Source organism: Nymphaea colorata, chromosome 5 (genome assembly GCF_008831285.2).
Source record: "Nymphaea colorata isolate Beijing-Zhang1983 chromosome 5, ASM883128v2, whole genome shotgun sequence".
Lineage (NCBI taxonomy): Eukaryota > Viridiplantae > Streptophyta > Magnoliopsida > Nymphaeales > Nymphaeaceae > Nymphaea > Nymphaea colorata.
The window spans coordinates 10129183-10148889 of NC_045142.1; the positions used below are offsets into that span (position 1 = coordinate 10129183).

General features: G+C 38.9%; 2 protein-coding genes across 2 annotated transcripts in view; one reads left to right on the forward strand and one right to left on the reverse strand.

Annotated features, from left to right (window-relative positions):
* LOC116254536 (ABC transporter B family member 25, mitochondrial-like) overlaps window positions 1-19707 on the reverse strand; it is a 49075-nt gene that overhangs the window by 13072 nt on the left and 16296 nt on the right. The window contains 4 exon segments of the mRNA XM_031629983.2: window positions 5525-5613; window positions 8000-8027; window positions 8030-8084; window positions 8744-8860. Of these exon segments, the coding sequence (XP_031485843.1) occupies window positions 5525-5613; window positions 8000-8027; window positions 8030-8084; window positions 8744-8860 (289 nt within the window).
* Window positions 3681-4326, forward strand: LOC126410069 (uncharacterized). Its single transcript, XM_050077926.1, has 2 exons — window positions 3681-3854; window positions 3947-4326. The coding sequence occupies exons 1-2, from the start codon at window positions 3838-3840 to the stop codon at window positions 4233-4235; spliced, it is 306 nt and encodes a 101-aa protein (XP_049933883.1). The 5' UTR covers window positions 3681-3837; the 3' UTR covers window positions 4236-4326.

The following is a 19707-nucleotide window of genomic DNA, read 5'->3' on the forward strand; positions in this document are numbered from 1 at the left end:
TTTACAACTTCCCATGTCATGTTTCTTCTCAGGGCATCCATCTCTTCTTGCATTGCATACTCTGAGCCTCAGCAACATTCCTGGGAATCATAGCTAAAGAAAGAGAAGATACAAAACATTTGTAGTCCTTGCTCAATCTAGAATATGAAACAAAGTTACCAATAGGATGTTAAGTACATGACCTGACACCCTTTCGCAGGGCGATGGGAAGCTCTTCACTTGCAGCAATAGTCTGAATCTCTTCTTCAACAGGTTGCTTCTGAGCACGACTTGGGTCATCCAGGGAAGGACTAACTGGATTGGGAGTAGAATTCTTACCACCTGTCATCTCATCTGTACAGACTCTTCGCCTAGAGTAAACTTGCCCAAACAGACGATTGCATTCATCTTCTGCCCCAGTAGAACACTCTCCATTTTTCTCTTGTTCAAGCACCTCAATAGAAGGACCAACAGATTCACGCCTGTAGTCCAAAAAATCTGTAAACTGAATTTCCTGACTCGAAGAATACTCTTCCTTTGACATAGAATTCTCCCCCTAAAGAGGATTCTCACCAAAATAGGAAGCATGTTCAAGGAAAGTCACATCTTTAGTAACATAGGCACGACCAGTGGAAGGGTCCCGACACTTATACCCTTTTTGAGTGGGAGAATAACCTAGAAATATGCCCTTAATAGACCTTGGATCAAGCTTTTTAATGTGAGGACTATGATTGTGAATAAAGCAAACACAACCAAAGACTCTTGGTGGAAGAGAGAAAGGTTCACGACTCCCCAGTAACATAGAATGAGGCGTTTGCCCATTCAACACACGACTAGGCAAACGGTTTATAAGATACGCACTGGTCAACACAGCATCCCCCCAATACCTTTTTGGAACATGACGTTGAAAAAGAAGAGCTCGAGTCATATTCAATAACTGATGATTCTTTCGTTCAGCAACTCCATTTTGAGGAGGAGTATAACTACAGGAAGTCTCATGAACAATTCCCTTTCTTCGAAAGAAGCTATCAACAGACTGACACATATACTCACGAGCATTGTCAGATCGAAAGGTCTTAACAGATGCTCCATATTGAGTTTCCACATATGCAATGAAAGTCTCTATGACAATAGGAACTTCACTACGGTCTTTCAACAAGTAGACAATCGTGTTACGAGAACAATCATCTATAAAGGTGATAAAATACTGAAAACCATGACAAGAAGGAATCCCTGAAGACCCCCACACATCAGAATGAATCATGGCAAATACCTCATTAGACCGATGGCTAGACAAAGGGTATGAAGCCCTAACATGTTTGGCCAGGTGACAGACATCACAGGACACTATAGTCATATCTAACCTAGAACATAAATCAGGAAACAGCTGCCTAAGAAGTCCAAAAGGCAGCGCCAACGTAGAATCAACTGAAGGGAGTCCCTTATGTTCTTCGTTGCTTGGCTGACTGCCATCATGAGAACCTGCGCAGCACGCATAGGTAAACAATATAGCCCGTCAGAAGCTAGACCAATCCCAATCCTCTTTCCTGCCACCAAGTCCTGCATAACACATCGATCAACAGAAAAGATAAGTTCGCAATTCAACTCTTTTGTGATCTTGCTAACCGACAAGAGGTTCAAGGGAAGATGGGGAACATGCAGACCATTGTGGACTAAGAACTTGTTCAAAAGTGAGAGACTCCCTTTCCCAGCCACAGAGATAGATGAACCATCGGCAAGAGAAACACGTTCCTTTCCTGACGAAAGTTTATACCCATGAAAGACCTTAGGATCGCCGGTCATGTGGTGAGTAGCGCCACTGTCGATGATCCACTCTCCCATACGAGAATCTGCCATCACGTCGATAGAACACTGAAATTTCTTCTGGAACGAAAAAATATGCACCGATGCCCAAATCAAAGCTGATAAAAGAGAGGGGCGACGCTAGGGTTCCACGACGGCAATGGGACGATGGCGGCAGACAGGGACGCTAGGGTTTCACGGCGAAGGCGGAACCAGCAGCAAAGAGAGGGGCGACGCTAGGGTTTCACAGCGAAGGCGTCGGTGGAGGCAGAAGCGGCGGCGGCAGCAGCAGTGAGTGATAGAGGAATTAGGGTTGAAACTTCACAACCCCAAAAAATTTCCCAAACTCGTCGGCTCTGATGCCATGTAGAAACACGAAATATAGGGAAAAAGGAATACGATGAACACGATGTAACGTGGAAAAACCCTCAACACGAGGGAAAAAACCACGGATGAGGAGGAACTGGTGGCCACTAGCAGCCAGACTCTCTCTCTCTTAAGATTTCATTCTCTCTCAAAATTAGGGTTACAATCTTTAAGTAAGGCCCAACAAGGGCTACACGATGGATCGGGTATGGATCCAAACCTGGTCCCAAGACCCATCTAATATGCTTCAACAACTTCTATAGGCCCCAAATTCAAAATGTCATCAGATCATCAGTTGATGGGCAAAATTCTTCAGGATACGGTCAAAGAAGTGTCTGAACATTGCGATGAGTTGAAATTATGTTGGAAAGAAACAAGTTGCTCCATTATGTCAGATGGATGGACTGATACAAGGTCAAGAACACTTGTAAATTTTCTTGTTTATTGCCCTAAAGGTACAATGTTCTTGAAATCTCTTGACTTGTCTGCTTTTCCTAAGACTGTTGAGATTTTGTTCAATGTTTTTGATAATGTCGTACAAGAAGTTGAACCTGCAAACATTGTACAGTTTATTACAGATAATGCTGCAAATTATAGAGCTGCAGGAGATTTGTTATTTCAAAAGTATAGAACATTTTTTGGAGTCCATGTGTCACTCATTGTGTTAATCTAATGCTTCAATATCTTATGAGATGCATGACATGAAATCAGTCACTGACCAATGTCAAGAGGTAACAAAATTTATCTATAATCATGCATATGTATTGAGTTTGATGAGAAAGTTTACAAAAGGAGTTGAATTAATACGACCTGCACAAACTAGATTTGCCACAAATGTATTGATTGTGCAGAGTGTGGTGAAACAAAGAACTCCTTTGAGGCAGATGTTCGCTAGTGAAGAATGAGTTGCATATCCACATGCTCATAAAAGAAATGTTTCTTTAGTTGTGGATATTGTATTCAATAACGAATTTTGGAAATCATGTGTGAAGCTATTGAAGGTTTGTGTTCCATTAGTTAAAGTTCTCAGGTTAGCTGACAGCGAAGATAGGTCTTCCATAGGGTACTTATATGAGGCTGGATAAAGCAAAAGAGGCAATTCGAGACAACTTGAAAGGAAAGAAAAAGTTATATATGCTCATATGAAAGATTATAGATAAAAGGTGGACTGGACAGCTTCATCAACCTCTTCATGCAGCAGCTTACTATCTAAATCCTGCAATTAGATTTTCTCATACACTTAAGAAAGACGGAGAAGTCTTAAGTGGTTTGTTGGATTGTATTAACGGGTTAGTGGCAGATTCTAGAGAACAAGATGTTGTGCACAATGAGTTGGATCTATATATGATACTTGTTTTCGAAACATGGGACAACCTGTCGCCATTCGAGCCAGGACAACCATGCGTCCAGGTAAATACATAGAAATTTTTAATTTACTTTGCATTTGTTACATTTGATTCTTTTAAAACTTTCACATTGATTTGTTATATTTTTGTCTAGATTTGTGGTGGAATAGGTATGGGTTAGATTGTCCAAACCTAGCACGTTTTGCAATCAAAGTCCTCAGCAAGACATGCAGTGCTAGTGGATGCGAAAGGAACTGGAGTGTGTTCCAACATATCCATAGCAAAAAAAAGGAATAGGTTCGAACATAAAAGGTTGAATGACCTTGTCTTTGTTCGATATAATATGAGGTTGAAACAAAGGTAATATAGGCATATAGCTTAATGTTTACATTTTTTGTACAACATATTTATATGAAATTATATATCAACAAGTTTTCTCTTATTTAACGTAGAGAATTAGAAAAATCATTAGCAAGGAAGCACACATCTCAGTTCGATCCTATCAGCCTGGAAAATTTTGACGATCTAGAGCCATGGATTGAGGAAGAACCAGCTACAATATTTGATGATGAAGATCTTGAATGCTTCAACCTTGAAGCTGAAACAATAGAAGGCTTTGTTGATGAAGGAGAGTCTGTTACTGACTTACTGGCACTGCTGGTGTTGAATATGTTGGTGAGGATCTTCCAATTTTTGACGATGAAGATAAAGATGATGAAGATTATGAAGGATGAATCATGATTGAGAGTCAAGTCAAGACTCAAGAGTGCTTTCATTTTATATGTATCGAACGACTTAAGAGTTATGAATCTATGGTTATTGAACACTTGAATGTTTTATCACTCTATGGCATCTGCTTTGTTGAACGATATTGTTATGAATTTTGATGTTTATGAATGATGAACTATTGAACGCATAAGTTTATAGTAATAATAAGTCTATCATTATCTCAAACATGTTTTCTACGAAGAATTTATTATTTTTAATTTTTTCTGATTTTTTTATGAATTTTCCGATTTTTTTTATTTTTTCCTGATTTATTAATAATTTTTTAAAAAAATTACGATACGGTTACGATACGTTACGATGCGGCGTAACTTAAAGCCCGACCAATACGGCTTCCGATATGCGTTTTACAACATTGGTTTAAACAATGGCATCGCATGCAATATTGAAGGTTCTTTTTAAACTTGACCTTCCCTTTAAATGGCAAAAAGGTACTTTTAGGTAGAAAAGAAGGATTACGTTAAAATCAACACTCGTTCGGGTGAAAAGGGGTTAGGTCAATACGTGTTGAAACTTTGGGTTTGAACTTTGAAGTTGAGAAGGGAGTCGCCAGATGGACAGATGGACACAAGCTGAGAGGGGTCGACGGACGGAGGTTGACCATGAGAAGTTGAAGCTTGCAAGCTACAAGCATCGACAGGAGTCGTGGGACAGAAGCTAAGTTTTCGTTGGACATAAGCTAGGTTAAAAATTGAAGGCTTGAAGCCTGCGAGCAGCCACAATCACAGGGCTATAAACTTTTGTTAGTTATGTATTTGTCATACTGTTAGTTTTCATTTTCTAATTTTAATTTATTGCTTATCTAGTAATTTTTCAATATTTTTTAAATTTCTCATTTATTTTATTTTTACATAATTTTCAGGATTTTTTTAAAATGCTTTAAAATCTGCTGACATTTTCCCGAGATATACAACTTTGTCGTATTATATCCGAGAAATTCCTCGCTGCTTAATACCCGTACACGATATACATGACAATGTTGTGAGCCCAATTATGTACAAAAATCACCAAACGGATGGTTGCACCTAACCCTTTTCTTTTTTTTGGTTTTCCACAGACCCTTACCCACAACCAAGTTGTGCCAACTCAACACAGGCAACCCTTTTGTAGATCCAATGTGATGCAAGATTAGGAGCATGTGCCAGAGGAGTGAAAGCAAGTTTTCATATAGAAATTTTAAATATTCTAGACATCACCAACACTTCCTCAGACTGCCGATCTTAAAGGGCTTTGAAACGTCTTACCACTGCCGCTAGTGCCAACAATCGCCACACTCCTTCCTGCAGCTACCTCAAGTGATAAACCATCAAGAATCTTCCTATCTGTTAGATAGCTGACACAGAAAAACAAAAAAGAGGGGAGGATGAATAGGAGAAACCAACACAGTTTAGAAATTAACTTTGACATGCATTTGATCTGCCAAAAACTTATAAGCATGAAATCAATTGTGAGCATTGGGCCACCAGACACATGCAGGTTAGATGGCCAACGAAGCCCTTTTGGGTACATAACTTTGCACTCTCATGCCATTAGCCTTTTAAGGGAAAAATAAAATAAAATAAAGATTAGAACTACTAGACATCCCAGACAGTGGAAATAGATAATAAATAATATATATGTATATATATCTACAAGATGCCAGATGTTATCAGATGGCTAAAAATTAAAAAACTGTTGCCAAAAAATGGTCCTCACAGGAGCATTAGCAATCATTCATGGCATGGATGCATTTAGCAACAATTTATGGTACTTTCATAGACGGATTTTATTTTTTAGCCATTCAGTAGGTTTGGATCCTGAATATATAGCAATAGCTACCATGAAAATGAAAATTGTGTGGCTGAAGGGTCTGCTAAAAGATATGGGCATACACATCAAGCAAGCTACAAAGTTATGCTGTGACAATCAAGTGTCATTTATATAGCAAGCAATCACACATTCAAAGAAAAAACCAAACATACAGAGATGGACTGTTATTTTGTTTGAGAAGAATATCTTTAGAAGGCCATTGAACCAATTGAGCCTTCAGAATACCAATTGGCTAACTTCTTCATAAAAGCTCTTGCATCCGGGCGATTTCAACTTCTTCTTGGCAAAACTTTTGGTGATTGCACTGTAAGCTTGAGGGAAGGGTGAGACGGTGGGGGGACATCAAACTATATAATGTTAGAATTGTTAGATTTTATGGAAGTGTGTATATAGACGTAGTCTCCCCTTACACCAGTTATGTGGCGAAGGGGGTATGCTCCACAAGGAGCTTCGATCTTTTAGATCAGCAGCTCTTTTTCATTTAAAAAAATAAACAGACATCGAGCATCGCCCTACGCCTTGTGATCACTACGGGAAAACAATGTTAAAGCAAATATCAAATCAGGACCATCCGATCAAAAAGATGAATGGCCTTAATTTAATGTCCCCAGACGTCACATCTAGATTTAAAGTCACCATTCAGTTTTCATATATATATATATATATATATATATATATATATAGAGAGAGAGAGAGAGAGAGAAAGAGAGAGAGTTGTCACATATATCGTCTATAGGTATTATATGGTGAGTTATTTCTCGGGTATAATACATCAAAATTATATTTACCGGAAAAACCTCAGGAAATTTTTCAAGAAAATTAAAAAATCGAAAAAATTAGGTAGCGGTAAATTAATAAATAACAAAATTAATAATAAGACACTGAAAAATGATTAGATAAAACAATAAACATGATAGGGATGTGGGTGAAAAAAAAGTACATTAAAAGTAAATAATATCCATATGTAGGATTTACAAAATAAAAAAACTTTGTTGGTCCCCATTCTAGACCAAATTTACTCAGCCGCATGATATGAAGGCTGAGTTACTGCTATGGGTTAGGGTTTCGTACGAGCAGCTGGGCTCTCTCTCTCTTGCTCGCTCTCTCTTCTTTATTGCATCTAATTTTCTGTTAGCCATCACTCTCTCCACTTTATTACATAATTCATCCCCATTACTACATACACCTTGCAGCTCCCTCTCATCTTTTATGCTTAATTTTCTGGTTAATCATCTCTCTTTCTTCTTTAATACATTTAAAAAAAATAGAAACTCACACGTTTGGCTGAACACTTAAAAAAAAATCTAACATGCAGTGAAAAATGCGAGAAAAACGCGAAAAAGACACAAAAAATATGTCTTTTCATGTCTTTTATTTTCTGGCTTCTTTTTCAAAAAGACACATTTTATTGACATTTTTGTTCGGTTGACTTATATTTAATGTATTTATCATATTTTTTTCGAATAAAACATGATATTTGTGACACACACACACACCCATCCATACCCTCATAGCGCCCTACCTTGGCAGCAGCCTGACCGCTTGCCCAAGGCCTTGGCATTGGCAGCAGCCGGTGCTCACACTCTACCCCTATGTGTGACATAGTTTGTGGCAGATCTACAGACAATACACATTGCAGAATTTTCAATCATTTCGTTTCTCTCTACATTTTCACTGCATTTACAGTTCAATTGAAAATAATTCTGGACTTTGCTAAATGGTCACATGACAGCCGAGATAACTGAAATCTTCAAATGTTATGCTTCTAAGATGGCTCTTGGGAAAACATTGAAGCTAAATATAATCAATGGAGAAGCAATGCCAAATAGAGAAAGAACCATGTCCTTAGCCACTCTCATTTAAGCATTGCTACAAAAGATCAAAGAACCAGAGGGACAGATGATACCTACCCAAAGTGTACATCTTCAAATTTAATGCCCCTCCATTCAATTCCAGAGGTTTAGCAGAAGGTTTGTCACTTATTTCAGGTTTTTCCTTCAAAAAAGGAAAAGAAGAATATTAGAACACATATAATGTTTGACACCGAAAACATAAAGTTGCTTTTTCATTTAGTATGACCACAAAGTTTATACTCAATATCTAAGAGACTAAGTCACAGCTTTAGAGTTGAAGGCATTTCAGGTCTTTCTTTCAAAAAGGAAAAGAAAAATATTATAACATGTTTAATATTTGACACCAACATCAAAAGCTGCCCCTTCATTTAGTAAGCCCACAAAGTTTGTACTCAATATCTAAGACACAGGTTTAGAGTTGTGGCCTGTTCAAGTTGACATAATCTACGTTCAAATGGACCGAACCAGAAAGTAATTCATAGACTGTCTGATATTTCTGACATATATTATTAGAAAAAATTACCAATGCTATACCTAAAATAAGATATTTCTTGATGTCAACACTGAATACACCAGATAATCCCTAAAGAAAGTCTTCTCTGAGAAACATAAAATCTAGCTTTAGAAGAAATAAAACGTGTAGAAATGAAAACAGAGCATGGAAACCAAAATGTCTTCTAATTTCTAAATATCCAAAAGGTTGAACAATGTGGTTCTCTAATCATCACAAAAAAGAAAAGAAAATAAAGAATTATCAGAACCAAATTAACCCCAAATTTATACTAACATAACATGGCTTACCTCAAGTAACTGAAACATGGACTTCAGGTCAATAAGGCTTTGCCGGGTTTCACGATAGACACTACCCAGGAAGTTAAGCGGTAAAGAAAGCTGGAAGAGAAGTCCATTAACCATAACCTAAGCAAGTCATCATCTCTGTCAGTACTAAGGAAAAAATTTAACTCTCGTTAAAAATGAACCTTAGAATAATATCTTGATTGTCAAGATCTCCATGACATGCTCAAATCTTTAAGAGGTATAATCAACAAAGGAGTGCATAGTCACTTGCATGCAGTTTAGAAAAGAAGTTTGTACTTTTTCTCATAAGTCATGTCAGTGCCGTTTCAAACATTAAATTCACAATTTATCTCCAAGACTTACACCTAATTGCAAACGAGGACAAAGAATTACATCATAAACAATCATAATTACAATTATAACAAAGCAAAAAAGTTCATTAATTGTCTAACAGTTATTTAGATTCAAGTGAACCTTCTATTTTCTCTATATGAAATCCCTTTATATGCAATCTCATAGCATAGATGTAAAAATCCATAAGTCACCACTTTGTCTTTTTGACATGAAATGTTTCCTGGACCTACTAAATTTGGGATACTTGAGTTTTTTTTTTTTTTTGACACCAAAAAAAAAACTCAAAAAATAAAATTCATAAAGAAACCATGCAGCTCATACCTGTAGGATTGCATTTATCAAAAAGAAAAATAAAAGTTAAATGAGTAATATTTCCTAACTAGATTGCATTTACAGTTTTAATAGCACACGAACAGGCACAAATATAGGGTTCTAACATTTTGCCATTTGAAGGTATGCATGCTATATGATCTATAATTATGCTCTTTTGTCTAGGAGTGGCTATTGACTAATCCAACCACACGCATGGATTATACATGTTCAAGGACAAGGGGATCACCATGGCATAGACAAAACTTTTGATGCATGTAATAACTTCACGTGCCGAAAATGTTTCGAGGGTTAAATTTCTTCGTGGAATCCAGGACATGAATCAGAAAATTATACATAGCATAATGCTTCCTACATTTTTATGACAAATTGATCATATTCATATGGTCTAGATCTGCGGATGCTCACAAAATCAATGCCAATGATTGGGAGCATCAACCGTGTTGAAGCATGTAAAGATTGGTCTTGGGACCGGGTCTGGGTCCAGACCCAATCCAGCTTGTAGCCCTTGTTGGGCCTTACTTAAAGACTTGTAACCCTAATTTCTGGTGTGAATGAAGTTTTAAGAGAGAGAGAGTTTGGCGGCTAGTGAACACCAGACCTCCTCACCCATGGTTTTTCTCTCTCTCGTTGAGGGTTTTCCACGTTACAACTGTGTTCTTCTCGCTTTTACTGTTTCTACATGGTATAAGAGATGTGACTAGTTTGTGGAAATTTTTGCCGACCGTGAAGTTCGGGCCCTGACCTTTCCATCGCTCGCTGCTCTTATTCCGCTGTCGCCGTCGCCGCTGTTGCTACTGTCACCGCCGCCGCTGCTGCTTCCATTGTTGCTGCTGATTCTAGCTGCTCTTGCTGCTGGTTTCTAGCTGCAGCCCAGCATCGTTGCCCAGCTCACGCCCGTCGTGCTCCATCGCCAGTGCAGCCCAACTCTGCCTTCTCTGTCGTCGCCCTAAGTCCCCGTTGCTCAGCATCTGTCAGCGCCTAGCATCGTCCATCGCTCAGCGCTCACCGTCGCCTGCCATTTTGTGCTCTGTTGCTGTTGCCTGAGGCCTCCCTTGATGTTTGCCATCGTCTGTTGTTCCTGGTTGTCGTTTGTTGTTCCTTCTTTGTGCATGTTTCTTGGTTAGGCCTTTTTTGCTTTAGTGAACCCGACGTGGTGGCGGATTGTCATATTGGGAAGTGGATTATTGACAATGGTGCTACCCACCACATGACTGGCGATCTAAGGTCTTTCATGGGTATAAGCTTTCGTCAGGAAAGGAACGGGTGTCTCTTGCTGATGGTTCCTCTATTTCTGTGGCTGGAAAAGAGTCTCTCACTTTTGAACAAGTTTTTAGCCCACAATACTCTACATGTCCCTCATCTTCCCTTGAACCTCTTGTCGGTTAGCAAGATTACAAAAGAGTTGAATTGTGAACTTATTACTTATTTTTTCTGTTGATCGCTATGTTCTGCAGGACTTGGTGACAGAGAAGAGGATTGGGATTGGTTTGTTTTCTAAAGGGCTATATTGTTTACCTATGCGTGCCGCTACTGCCCTCATGACAGCCGCCAGCAAAACAACGAAGAGTAGAGAGGACTCCCTTCAATCGATTCTGCGTTGGCATGAGCGCCTTGGACACCTTCCTTTTGGAATTCTAAGACAGTATTTTCCCGATCTGTGTTCCAGGTTAGATATGAGGTGTCTTGTGATGTCTGTCACTTGGCCAAACATGTTAGGGCTTCATACCCTGTGTCTATCCATCGTTCTAACGAGGTGTTTGCCATGATTCACTCTGATGTGTGGGGGTCTTCGGGAATTCCTTCTTGTCATGGTTTTCAGTATTTTATCACTTTTATAAATGATTGTTCTCATAACACCATTGTTTATTTGCTGAAAGACCGTAGTGAAGTTCCTACTGTCATAGAGACTTTCATTGCTTATGTGAAAACTCAATATGGAGAAAGACCGTAGTGAAGTTCCTACTGTCATAGAGACTTTCATTGCTTATGTGAAAACTCAATATGGAGCATCTGTTAAGACCTTTCGGTCTAACAATGCTCATGAGTATATGTGTCAGTCTGTTGATAGCTTCTTTCAAAAAAAAGGAATTGTTCATGAGACTTCTTGTAGTTATACTCCTCCTCAAAATGGAGTTGCTGAACGAAAGAATCACCAGTTACTGAATATGACTCGGGCACTTCTTTTTCAACGTCATGTTCCAAAAAAATATTGGGGGGATGTTGTGTTGACCAGTGCGTATCTAATTAACCGTATGCCTAGTCGTGTGTTGAATGGGCAGACGCCTCACTCTATGTTACCGAAGAGTCGTGAACCTTTCTCTCTTCCACCTAAAGTTTTTGGATGTGTTTGTTTTATTCACAATCACAGTCCTAATATTAAAAAACTTGATCCTAGGTCGGTTAAGGGCGTTTTTTTAAGTTATTCCCCCACTCAAAAAGGATATAAGTGTCGAGACCCTTCCACAGGTCGTGCCTATGTTACCAAATATGTCACATTCATGGAACATGCTTCATATTTTCGTAAGAATTCTCTTCAGGGGGAGAGGTCTACAATGAGAGAAGAGTATTCTCCCAATCAAGAGATTCAGTTTACAGATTTTTTGGAATACAAGGAAGAGATTGAGGTTACTAACCCTCTAGAGCACAATGAGGATGATGGATGTTCAATTGTGGATAAGGAGGGACATGATCGTTTGTTTGGGCAGGTTTACTCTAGGCGAAAGTCGCCTGCGGTAGGACCCACCAATGAAGCTGACGAAGCGATGCCCTCTGGTGACAAAAATCCTACTCCAAATCCTAATGCTACTCCTTCCCTGGATGACCCAAGTCGTGCCCAAGAGATGTCAGTTGAAGGTACTCAGGCAGAGGCTAAAAGTGAAGATTTACCCATTGCTCTTAGAAAGGGTGTCATGTCATGTACTCAACACCCTATTGGTAATTTCATATCATATTCTAGACTGAGCAAGGATTACAAGTGTTTTGTATCTTTTCTTTCTTTGGCTGTGATTCTCAGGACTGTTGCTGAAGCTCAAGGTGATTCCAAGTGAGTTGATGCGATGCAAGAAGAAATGGAAGCCTTGAGAAAAAACATGACATGGGAAGTTGTAAAGATCCCTGAGGCAGCTCACTTGGTTGGATCCAAGTGGGTCTACACCATCAAATACAAACCAGATGGAAGTGTTGAAAAATACAAAGCTCGTCTTGTGGCCAAAGGGTTTAGTCAGAAATATGGGATTGATTACTTGGAGACCTTTGCTCCAGTTGCGAAAATGAAGACAGTTAGAGCTGTTATTTCCCTAGCTATGAAGACAGTCAGAAATACTGTGTTTGTTTTATTCACAATCACAGTCCTAATATTAAAAAACTTGATCCTAGGTCGGTTAAGGGCGTTTTTTTAAGTTATTCCCCCACTCAAAAAGGATATAAGTGTCGAGACCCTTCCACAGGTCGTGCCTATGTTACCAAATATGTCACCTTCCTGGAACATGCTTCATATTTTCGTAAGAATTCTCTTCAGGGGAAGAGGTCTACAATGAGAGAAGAGTATTCTCCCAATCAAGAGATTCAGTTTACAGATTTTTTGGAATACAAGGAAGAGATTGAGGTTACTAACCCTCTAGAGCACAATGAGGATGATGGATGTTCAATTGTGGATAAGGAGGGACATGATCGTTTGTTTGGGCAGGTTTACTCTAGGCGAAAGTCGCCTGCGGTAGGACCCACCAATGAAGCTGACGAAGCGATGCCCTCTGGTGACAAAAATCCTACTCCAAATCCTAATGCTACTCCTTCCCTGGATGACCCAAGTCGTGCCCAAGAGATGTCAGTTGAAGGTACTCAGGCAGAGGCTAAAAGTGAAGATTTACCCATTGCTCTTAGAAAGGGTGTCATGTCATGTACTCAACACCCTATTGGTAATTTCATATCTTATTCTAGACTGAGCAAGGATTACAAGTGTTTTGTATCTTTTCTTTCTTTGGCTGTGATTCTCAGGACTGTTGCTGAAGCTCAAGGTGATTCCAAGTGAGTTGATGCGATGCAAGAAGAAATGGAAGCCTTGAGAAGAAACATGACATGGGAAGTTGTAAAGATCCCTGAGGCAGCTCACTTGGTTGGATCCAAGTGGGTCTACACCATCAAATACAAACCAGATGGAAGTGTTGAAAAATACAAAGCTCGTCTTGTGGCCAAAGGGTTTAGTCAGAAATATGGGATTGATTACTTGGAGACCATTGCTCCAGTTGCGAAAATGAAGACAGTTAGAGCTGTTATTTCCCTAGCTATGATGAAAGAGTGGAGGATGTACCAACTGGATGTTAAGAATGCATTTCTCAATGGCGTCGAAGAGGAGGTGTATATGCGTATGCCCCCAGGATATGAAGAACCAGAAAAATGTTGTAAACTAAAAAAGGCTTTATATGGCCTCAAGCAATCGCCCAGAGCATGGTTCGAACGACTCAGACGAGTAATGCAACGTTATGGCTACAATCAAGGGAATGGAGACCACACTCTGTTTGTGAAGAGGAAAAAAGGGAAAGTCACTCTTTTACTTGTTTATGTGAATGATATAATTGTTACAGGCAATGTTGTACGTATCGTACGATACGAGCCCGTATCGTACGATACGTATCGTATCGATGACCATTTACGATACGGTACACCCCCCCCCAATCATAAATGGGGGGTGTATCGGCCTACGATACATGGCCCGTATCGCACGATACGGGGAAATTTTAAAAAAGAGGCACCCGACGCCTCCTTTTTCACTTTTTCTTTAAAACGTGCGAGGGTTCTTCATTTGTAACGTGGGGTTTGTGCGTCCAAGAGGGGAGATCATCAATATTTTCACCGTGAAAACATCGATTTTCACCGTGAAAACATCGATTTTCACCGTGAAATCGAAGATTGAAGGGTCGATTTGTGCGTGGGTGGTTGATTTTCATTGAGAGGAAAGGGGTTTTCTTGATATTCATAATTTTTTATCATAGAATCGTAGATTGAAAGATTTTGAATGTTTTTCATTAAGTTTACCATAGGATTTGTTACATTTGTTTCTTTTAGAACTTTCACATTGATTTGTTATAACGTTATATTTTTGTTTAGATTTGTGGTGGAATAGGTATGGGTTTGATTGTCCAAACCTAGCACGTTTTGCAATCAAAGTCCTCAGCCAGACATGCAGTGCTAGTGGATGCGAAAGGAACTGGAGTGTGTTCCAACATATCCATAGCAAAAAAAGGAATAGGCTCGAACATAAAAGGTTGAATGACCTTGTCTTTGTTCGATATAATATGAGGTTGAAACAAAGGTAATATAGCTTAATGTTTACATTTTTGTACAATGTATTTATATGAAATTATATATTAACAAGTTTTCTCTTATGCAACGTAGAGAATTACAAAAACCATCATCAAGGAAGCACACATCTCATTTCGATCCTATCAGCTTGGAAAACTTTGACAATCTGGAGCCATGGATTGAGGAAGAACCGGCTACAATATTTGATGATGAAGATCTTGAATGCTTCAACCTTGAAGCTGAAGCAACAGAAGGCTCTGGTGATGAAGGAGAGTCTGCTAATGCTACTGCTGGTGCTGAATATGTTGGTGAGGATCTTCCAATTCTTGACGATGAAGATGAAGATGAAGATTATGAATGATGAATCATTATATGTATCGAACCACTTAAGAGTTATATATGGTTGTTGAACACTTGAATGTTGTATGACTTTATCACTTTATGACTTATGCTTTGTTGATTGAAATTGAATGATATTGTTATGAATTTTGATGTCTATGAAGTATGAATGATGAACAGTGAACGCGTAAGTTTATAGCATTTAGCAATAATAAGTCTATCATTATCCAAAACATGTTTTCTATGAAGAATTTATTATTTTTAATTTTTTCTATTGTTTTTATGAATTTTTCGATTTTTTTTAAATTTTTGCTGATTTATTATTATTATTTAAAAAAAAATTACGATACATTACGATACAGCGTATCTTAAAGCCCGACCGATACGCCTTACGATACGCGTTTTACAACATTGGTTGCAGGTGATGATGAGGATGAAATCACAAAGCTAAAAGTGTTACAGGCTGTCAAATTTGATCTCAAAGATCTTGGTAAACTGAGGTACTTTCTTAGTATTGAGATTGCTAGGTCCAGTACCGGCCTTGTGTTAAATCAACGGAAATACACACTAGATTTATTGGAGGAGACCGGTAAGCTAGGGGTGTAGACCAGCTTCTACTCCTCTTGATGCTGGGCACAAGTTGAGCCTTAGAGATGGGGAGTTGCTCTATGAAGAAGCCAAAGAAAGATATCAATGCCTTGTTGGGAAGTTGATTTATCTTACTTTCACTAGACCAGATATCACTTTTGTTGTGAATGTACTGAGTCAATTCATGCATGCCCCGGTTGATGCACACTTGAAGGTTGTGGACAGAATATTGTGCTATTTGAAGAGGAATCCTGGCAAGGGGCTCTTATATGTGAAACAAGAGTCTGTTGAGATCGAAGGGTATTCCGATGTTGACTAGGCAGGTTGTGCTGATACTAGAAGATCTACCTCAGGGTACTGTGTCTACTTGGAAGGAAACCTTGTTAGCTGGAGAAGCAAGAGGCAAGATGTGTGTTCTCGATCTAGTGCAGAGGCTGAGTATAAAGCTATTGCTATGGGAGTGTCAAAGTTACTATGGCTGAAAATATTGCTAGCTGATATCCTATGATACACGAGTACGCCTCCAAAGGAGGCGTACCCTACCGGTACCGGTACCGGTACGGGGCTGGGTACGGCTCCGGTACGCGTTGACCGTACCGGATACGGTCAACGTACCGGAGGCCGTATCCATCCAAAATTGGACACGGTCAACATTGACCGAGTCCAATTTTGTTCATTTTTTTTAAACGTTTATTTCATTTTAACGTTAAAAATCATTTTGACATTAAAAAAAAAAGTAAAACAAAGTTACGAAACCCTTTCGTTCTTTACGACTCTTTACCTCTCGTCTCTCTCCGACAACGAAGCATTGGCGACAGGCGACGGCAGGGGCAGCGAACGCAGGGCGGAAAGGCGACAGCAGCGGCGACGGCAGCTGCGACGACAGCGGCGACGACAGCAACGACGACAAGAGGTGACTTTGCGTTTTTTTCATTTTTTGTTTTCATTTTTATCAGCTCCGCCGCCTCCACCCTTGCCTCCGCCGCCGGCGACGACCGGCGACGGGTTGTGTGTGCAGAAAACTCATCGCCCTTTCTGTACCCGAGAGGGTTTCAAATCTCTCTCCCTCTCTACCCGAGAGGCTAGCCGACGATTTATAACCCAACCGCTTCCTCATGTGTTTTGTGTGTTTATTTGTATGTGTCAATGTGATTTGCAGCTTTTTTGTGTGTTTTCATAATAAACTTGATCTTCTTCCTGGTAAGCCAAAGATTTAGAGAATATAATAAAGGCCTCCTTTTCATTCTTTACTGTCTTAGAACATGAGGCCTTTTCATTCTTCACTGTGTTATTTTGTTTGAAATTTTTTGATATATATATATATATATATATATATATATGCCCGTGTGTGTACGGCCGTACCCCCATACCCAAATTTTTTGAAAATGGTCTGTACCCGTACTGGTACCCGTACCCGTGCCTATGTGACATAGCTGATATCGAGATAGAGATTGGAGGACCTATGAAGATGTACTGTAACAACAAGTCTGCAATCAACCTAGCCAATAACTCTGTATGACAGAACAAAGCATGTTGAAATTGATCGCCACTTTATCCGTGAGAGGATTGATGCTAAAGAGTCAATCTTACCTTACATGAAGTCTGAAGACCAAACCGCTGATGTTCTGACTAAAGCTCTATCTTCAACTTCTTTTGAGAGAAATGTATCCAAGTTAGGCATGTTTGATATGTACGCCCAACTTGAGGGGGAGTGTTGAAGCATGTAAAGATGGGTCTTGGGACCGGGTCTGGGTCCAGACCCGATCCAGCTTGTAACCCTTGGGCCTTACTTAAAGACTTGTAACCCTAATTTCTAGCGTGAATGAAGTTTTACGAGAGAGAGTCTGGCGGCTAATGAGCACCAAACCTCCTCACCCGTGGTTTTTCTCCCTCTCGTTGAGGGTTTTCCACATTACATTTGTGTTCTTCTCGCTTTTACTGTTTCTACAAACTGTATGAGTGGCCAGCACCAAGCATTGCTTGATGGGAGAGCAATATACCATCTGGTCCAAAATGGTGCAAGTTCTTTAATGTGGTACTCAACTCCAGGGGTGAACTGAAAAAAGAACACCTTTATTTGTTTCACATGATATTTTATTGAAATAACTCATCAAGGAACCACTAATTACATATTCCTACATAAGAAAGGACAGCTACCCATTCCTCCTGGTTGAATAGAAGATATAGAGATTTAATTTGAACTTCCTTTTAGAAAATGCCCATATTAACAAACTTGCAAAAAAAAGGGTGATTTCACTCTTGCAACATGTAAATCCATCAGAAAGAAACCAGATTCAAAATGGACAAGTCAAACACAAGAGTATTTTCATAAAGTCTCTTCTTTATTTTGTATTATTTTAAGCTTGTTCTATAATTTCATCACTGCACAATCACCTGGAATTGGTGCATAACTCCTGAGAGAGAATAGAAGAAATATATACAACCAAAGGTTGATCTCTCTTCATTCATGCAATGAGCTCAAGATTACGAAAACTTATAGTAGTAGTAGAAGCAACCCTTTGTCAACCTTTTTTTCCTGCTTGAGGAATTGACGTAGGGTTGGTATTGATTCATCCAAATGCTAGAAATATCTGGGCTCCAATAGAAAGAATAATTCATCTTTCCCCAGTCAAGAATTGGAATTGTTTAGTTTCCCAAAAAGAAGCTAGCTTCAAAAAGAAAACTTTAACCCTAGTTTCAGCTTGGAGAACAAAACACAATTAAGGTCTTTTGAAGATCTTAACCAGCCTCAGAGTTGTAAATGATTGGGAATAGGAATAGGCAAATCTTAAAGGGAACGGGAATAGAAAGGGAAAATATTGTAAAGAAGAAGCTAAAATTGGTGCATATCTCCTGAGAGAGAATAGAAGAAATATATGCAACCAAAGGCTGATCTCTCTTCATTCATGCAATGAACTCAAGATTACGAAAAACTATATAGTAGTAGAAGCAATCCTTTGTCATCCTTTTTTTCCTATTATTGATTCATTCAAATGCTAGAAAGATCTGGGCTCCAATAGGAAGGGAAAATATTGTAAAGAAGAAGCTAAAATTGGTGCACACCTCCTGAGAGAGAATAGAAGAAATATATGCAACCAAAGGCTGATCTCTCTTCATTCATGCAATGAACTCAAGATTACGAAAAACTATATAGTAGTAGAAGCAATCCTTTGTCATCCTTTTTTTCCTATTATTGATTCATTCAAATGCTAGAAAGATCTGGGCTCCAATAGGAAGAATACATCTTTCCCTGGTCAAGAATTGGAATTTTTTAGTTTCCCAAAAAGAAGCTAGCTTCAAAAAGATAAAACTTTAGCCCTAGTTTCAGGTTGGAGAACATAAACACGATTAAGGTCTTTTGAAGATCTTAACCAGCCTTAAGAGTTGTAAATGATTGGGAATAGGAATAGGCAAATCTTAATGGGAACGGGAATAGAAAGGGAAAATATTGTAAAGAAGAAGAAAGGGAATTTCAAAGGTAAGCAGAAACTATGCAGGGAGAAGAACTCATGAACTGGAGAAAGAAGGAACTTTTTGACAGGGAAATCAGATATAGATCTCTTCAGGCATCCTTTGGAAGACTCTCGCAGTCATGAATCCAACCTGGTTCCGATACTATGCTAAATTTCTGAATTTCACCTCATGTATGTATGCTGGAAGAAGAATAGGAGAATAAAGAAGACACGAACACTCCTATCCCAATACTTAGGTTTCTTAACCTATCTACTATCAATATTGATCTATCATTATAAGAGATGATGATGAAAATACCCATGACATATAATATGAAATACAAAAGCACACTAATACAAAAGATGGCCAATAATAATGAATAAAGCTGAACACAATGGGTCTCATACACAACCAATAATACATATTAACAGGTGTATGGATTGAAATGGCTCAACTTGCAGCAACACTTTGCACCTACACACACACACACACACATATATATATATGTGTGTGTGTCTGTATGTATGTATGTATAGGAAAAGTCAATGTTGTCATGTGCTGGATAGTTGCCCATGGCTAAAAATTTAAACATTCATCGCTAA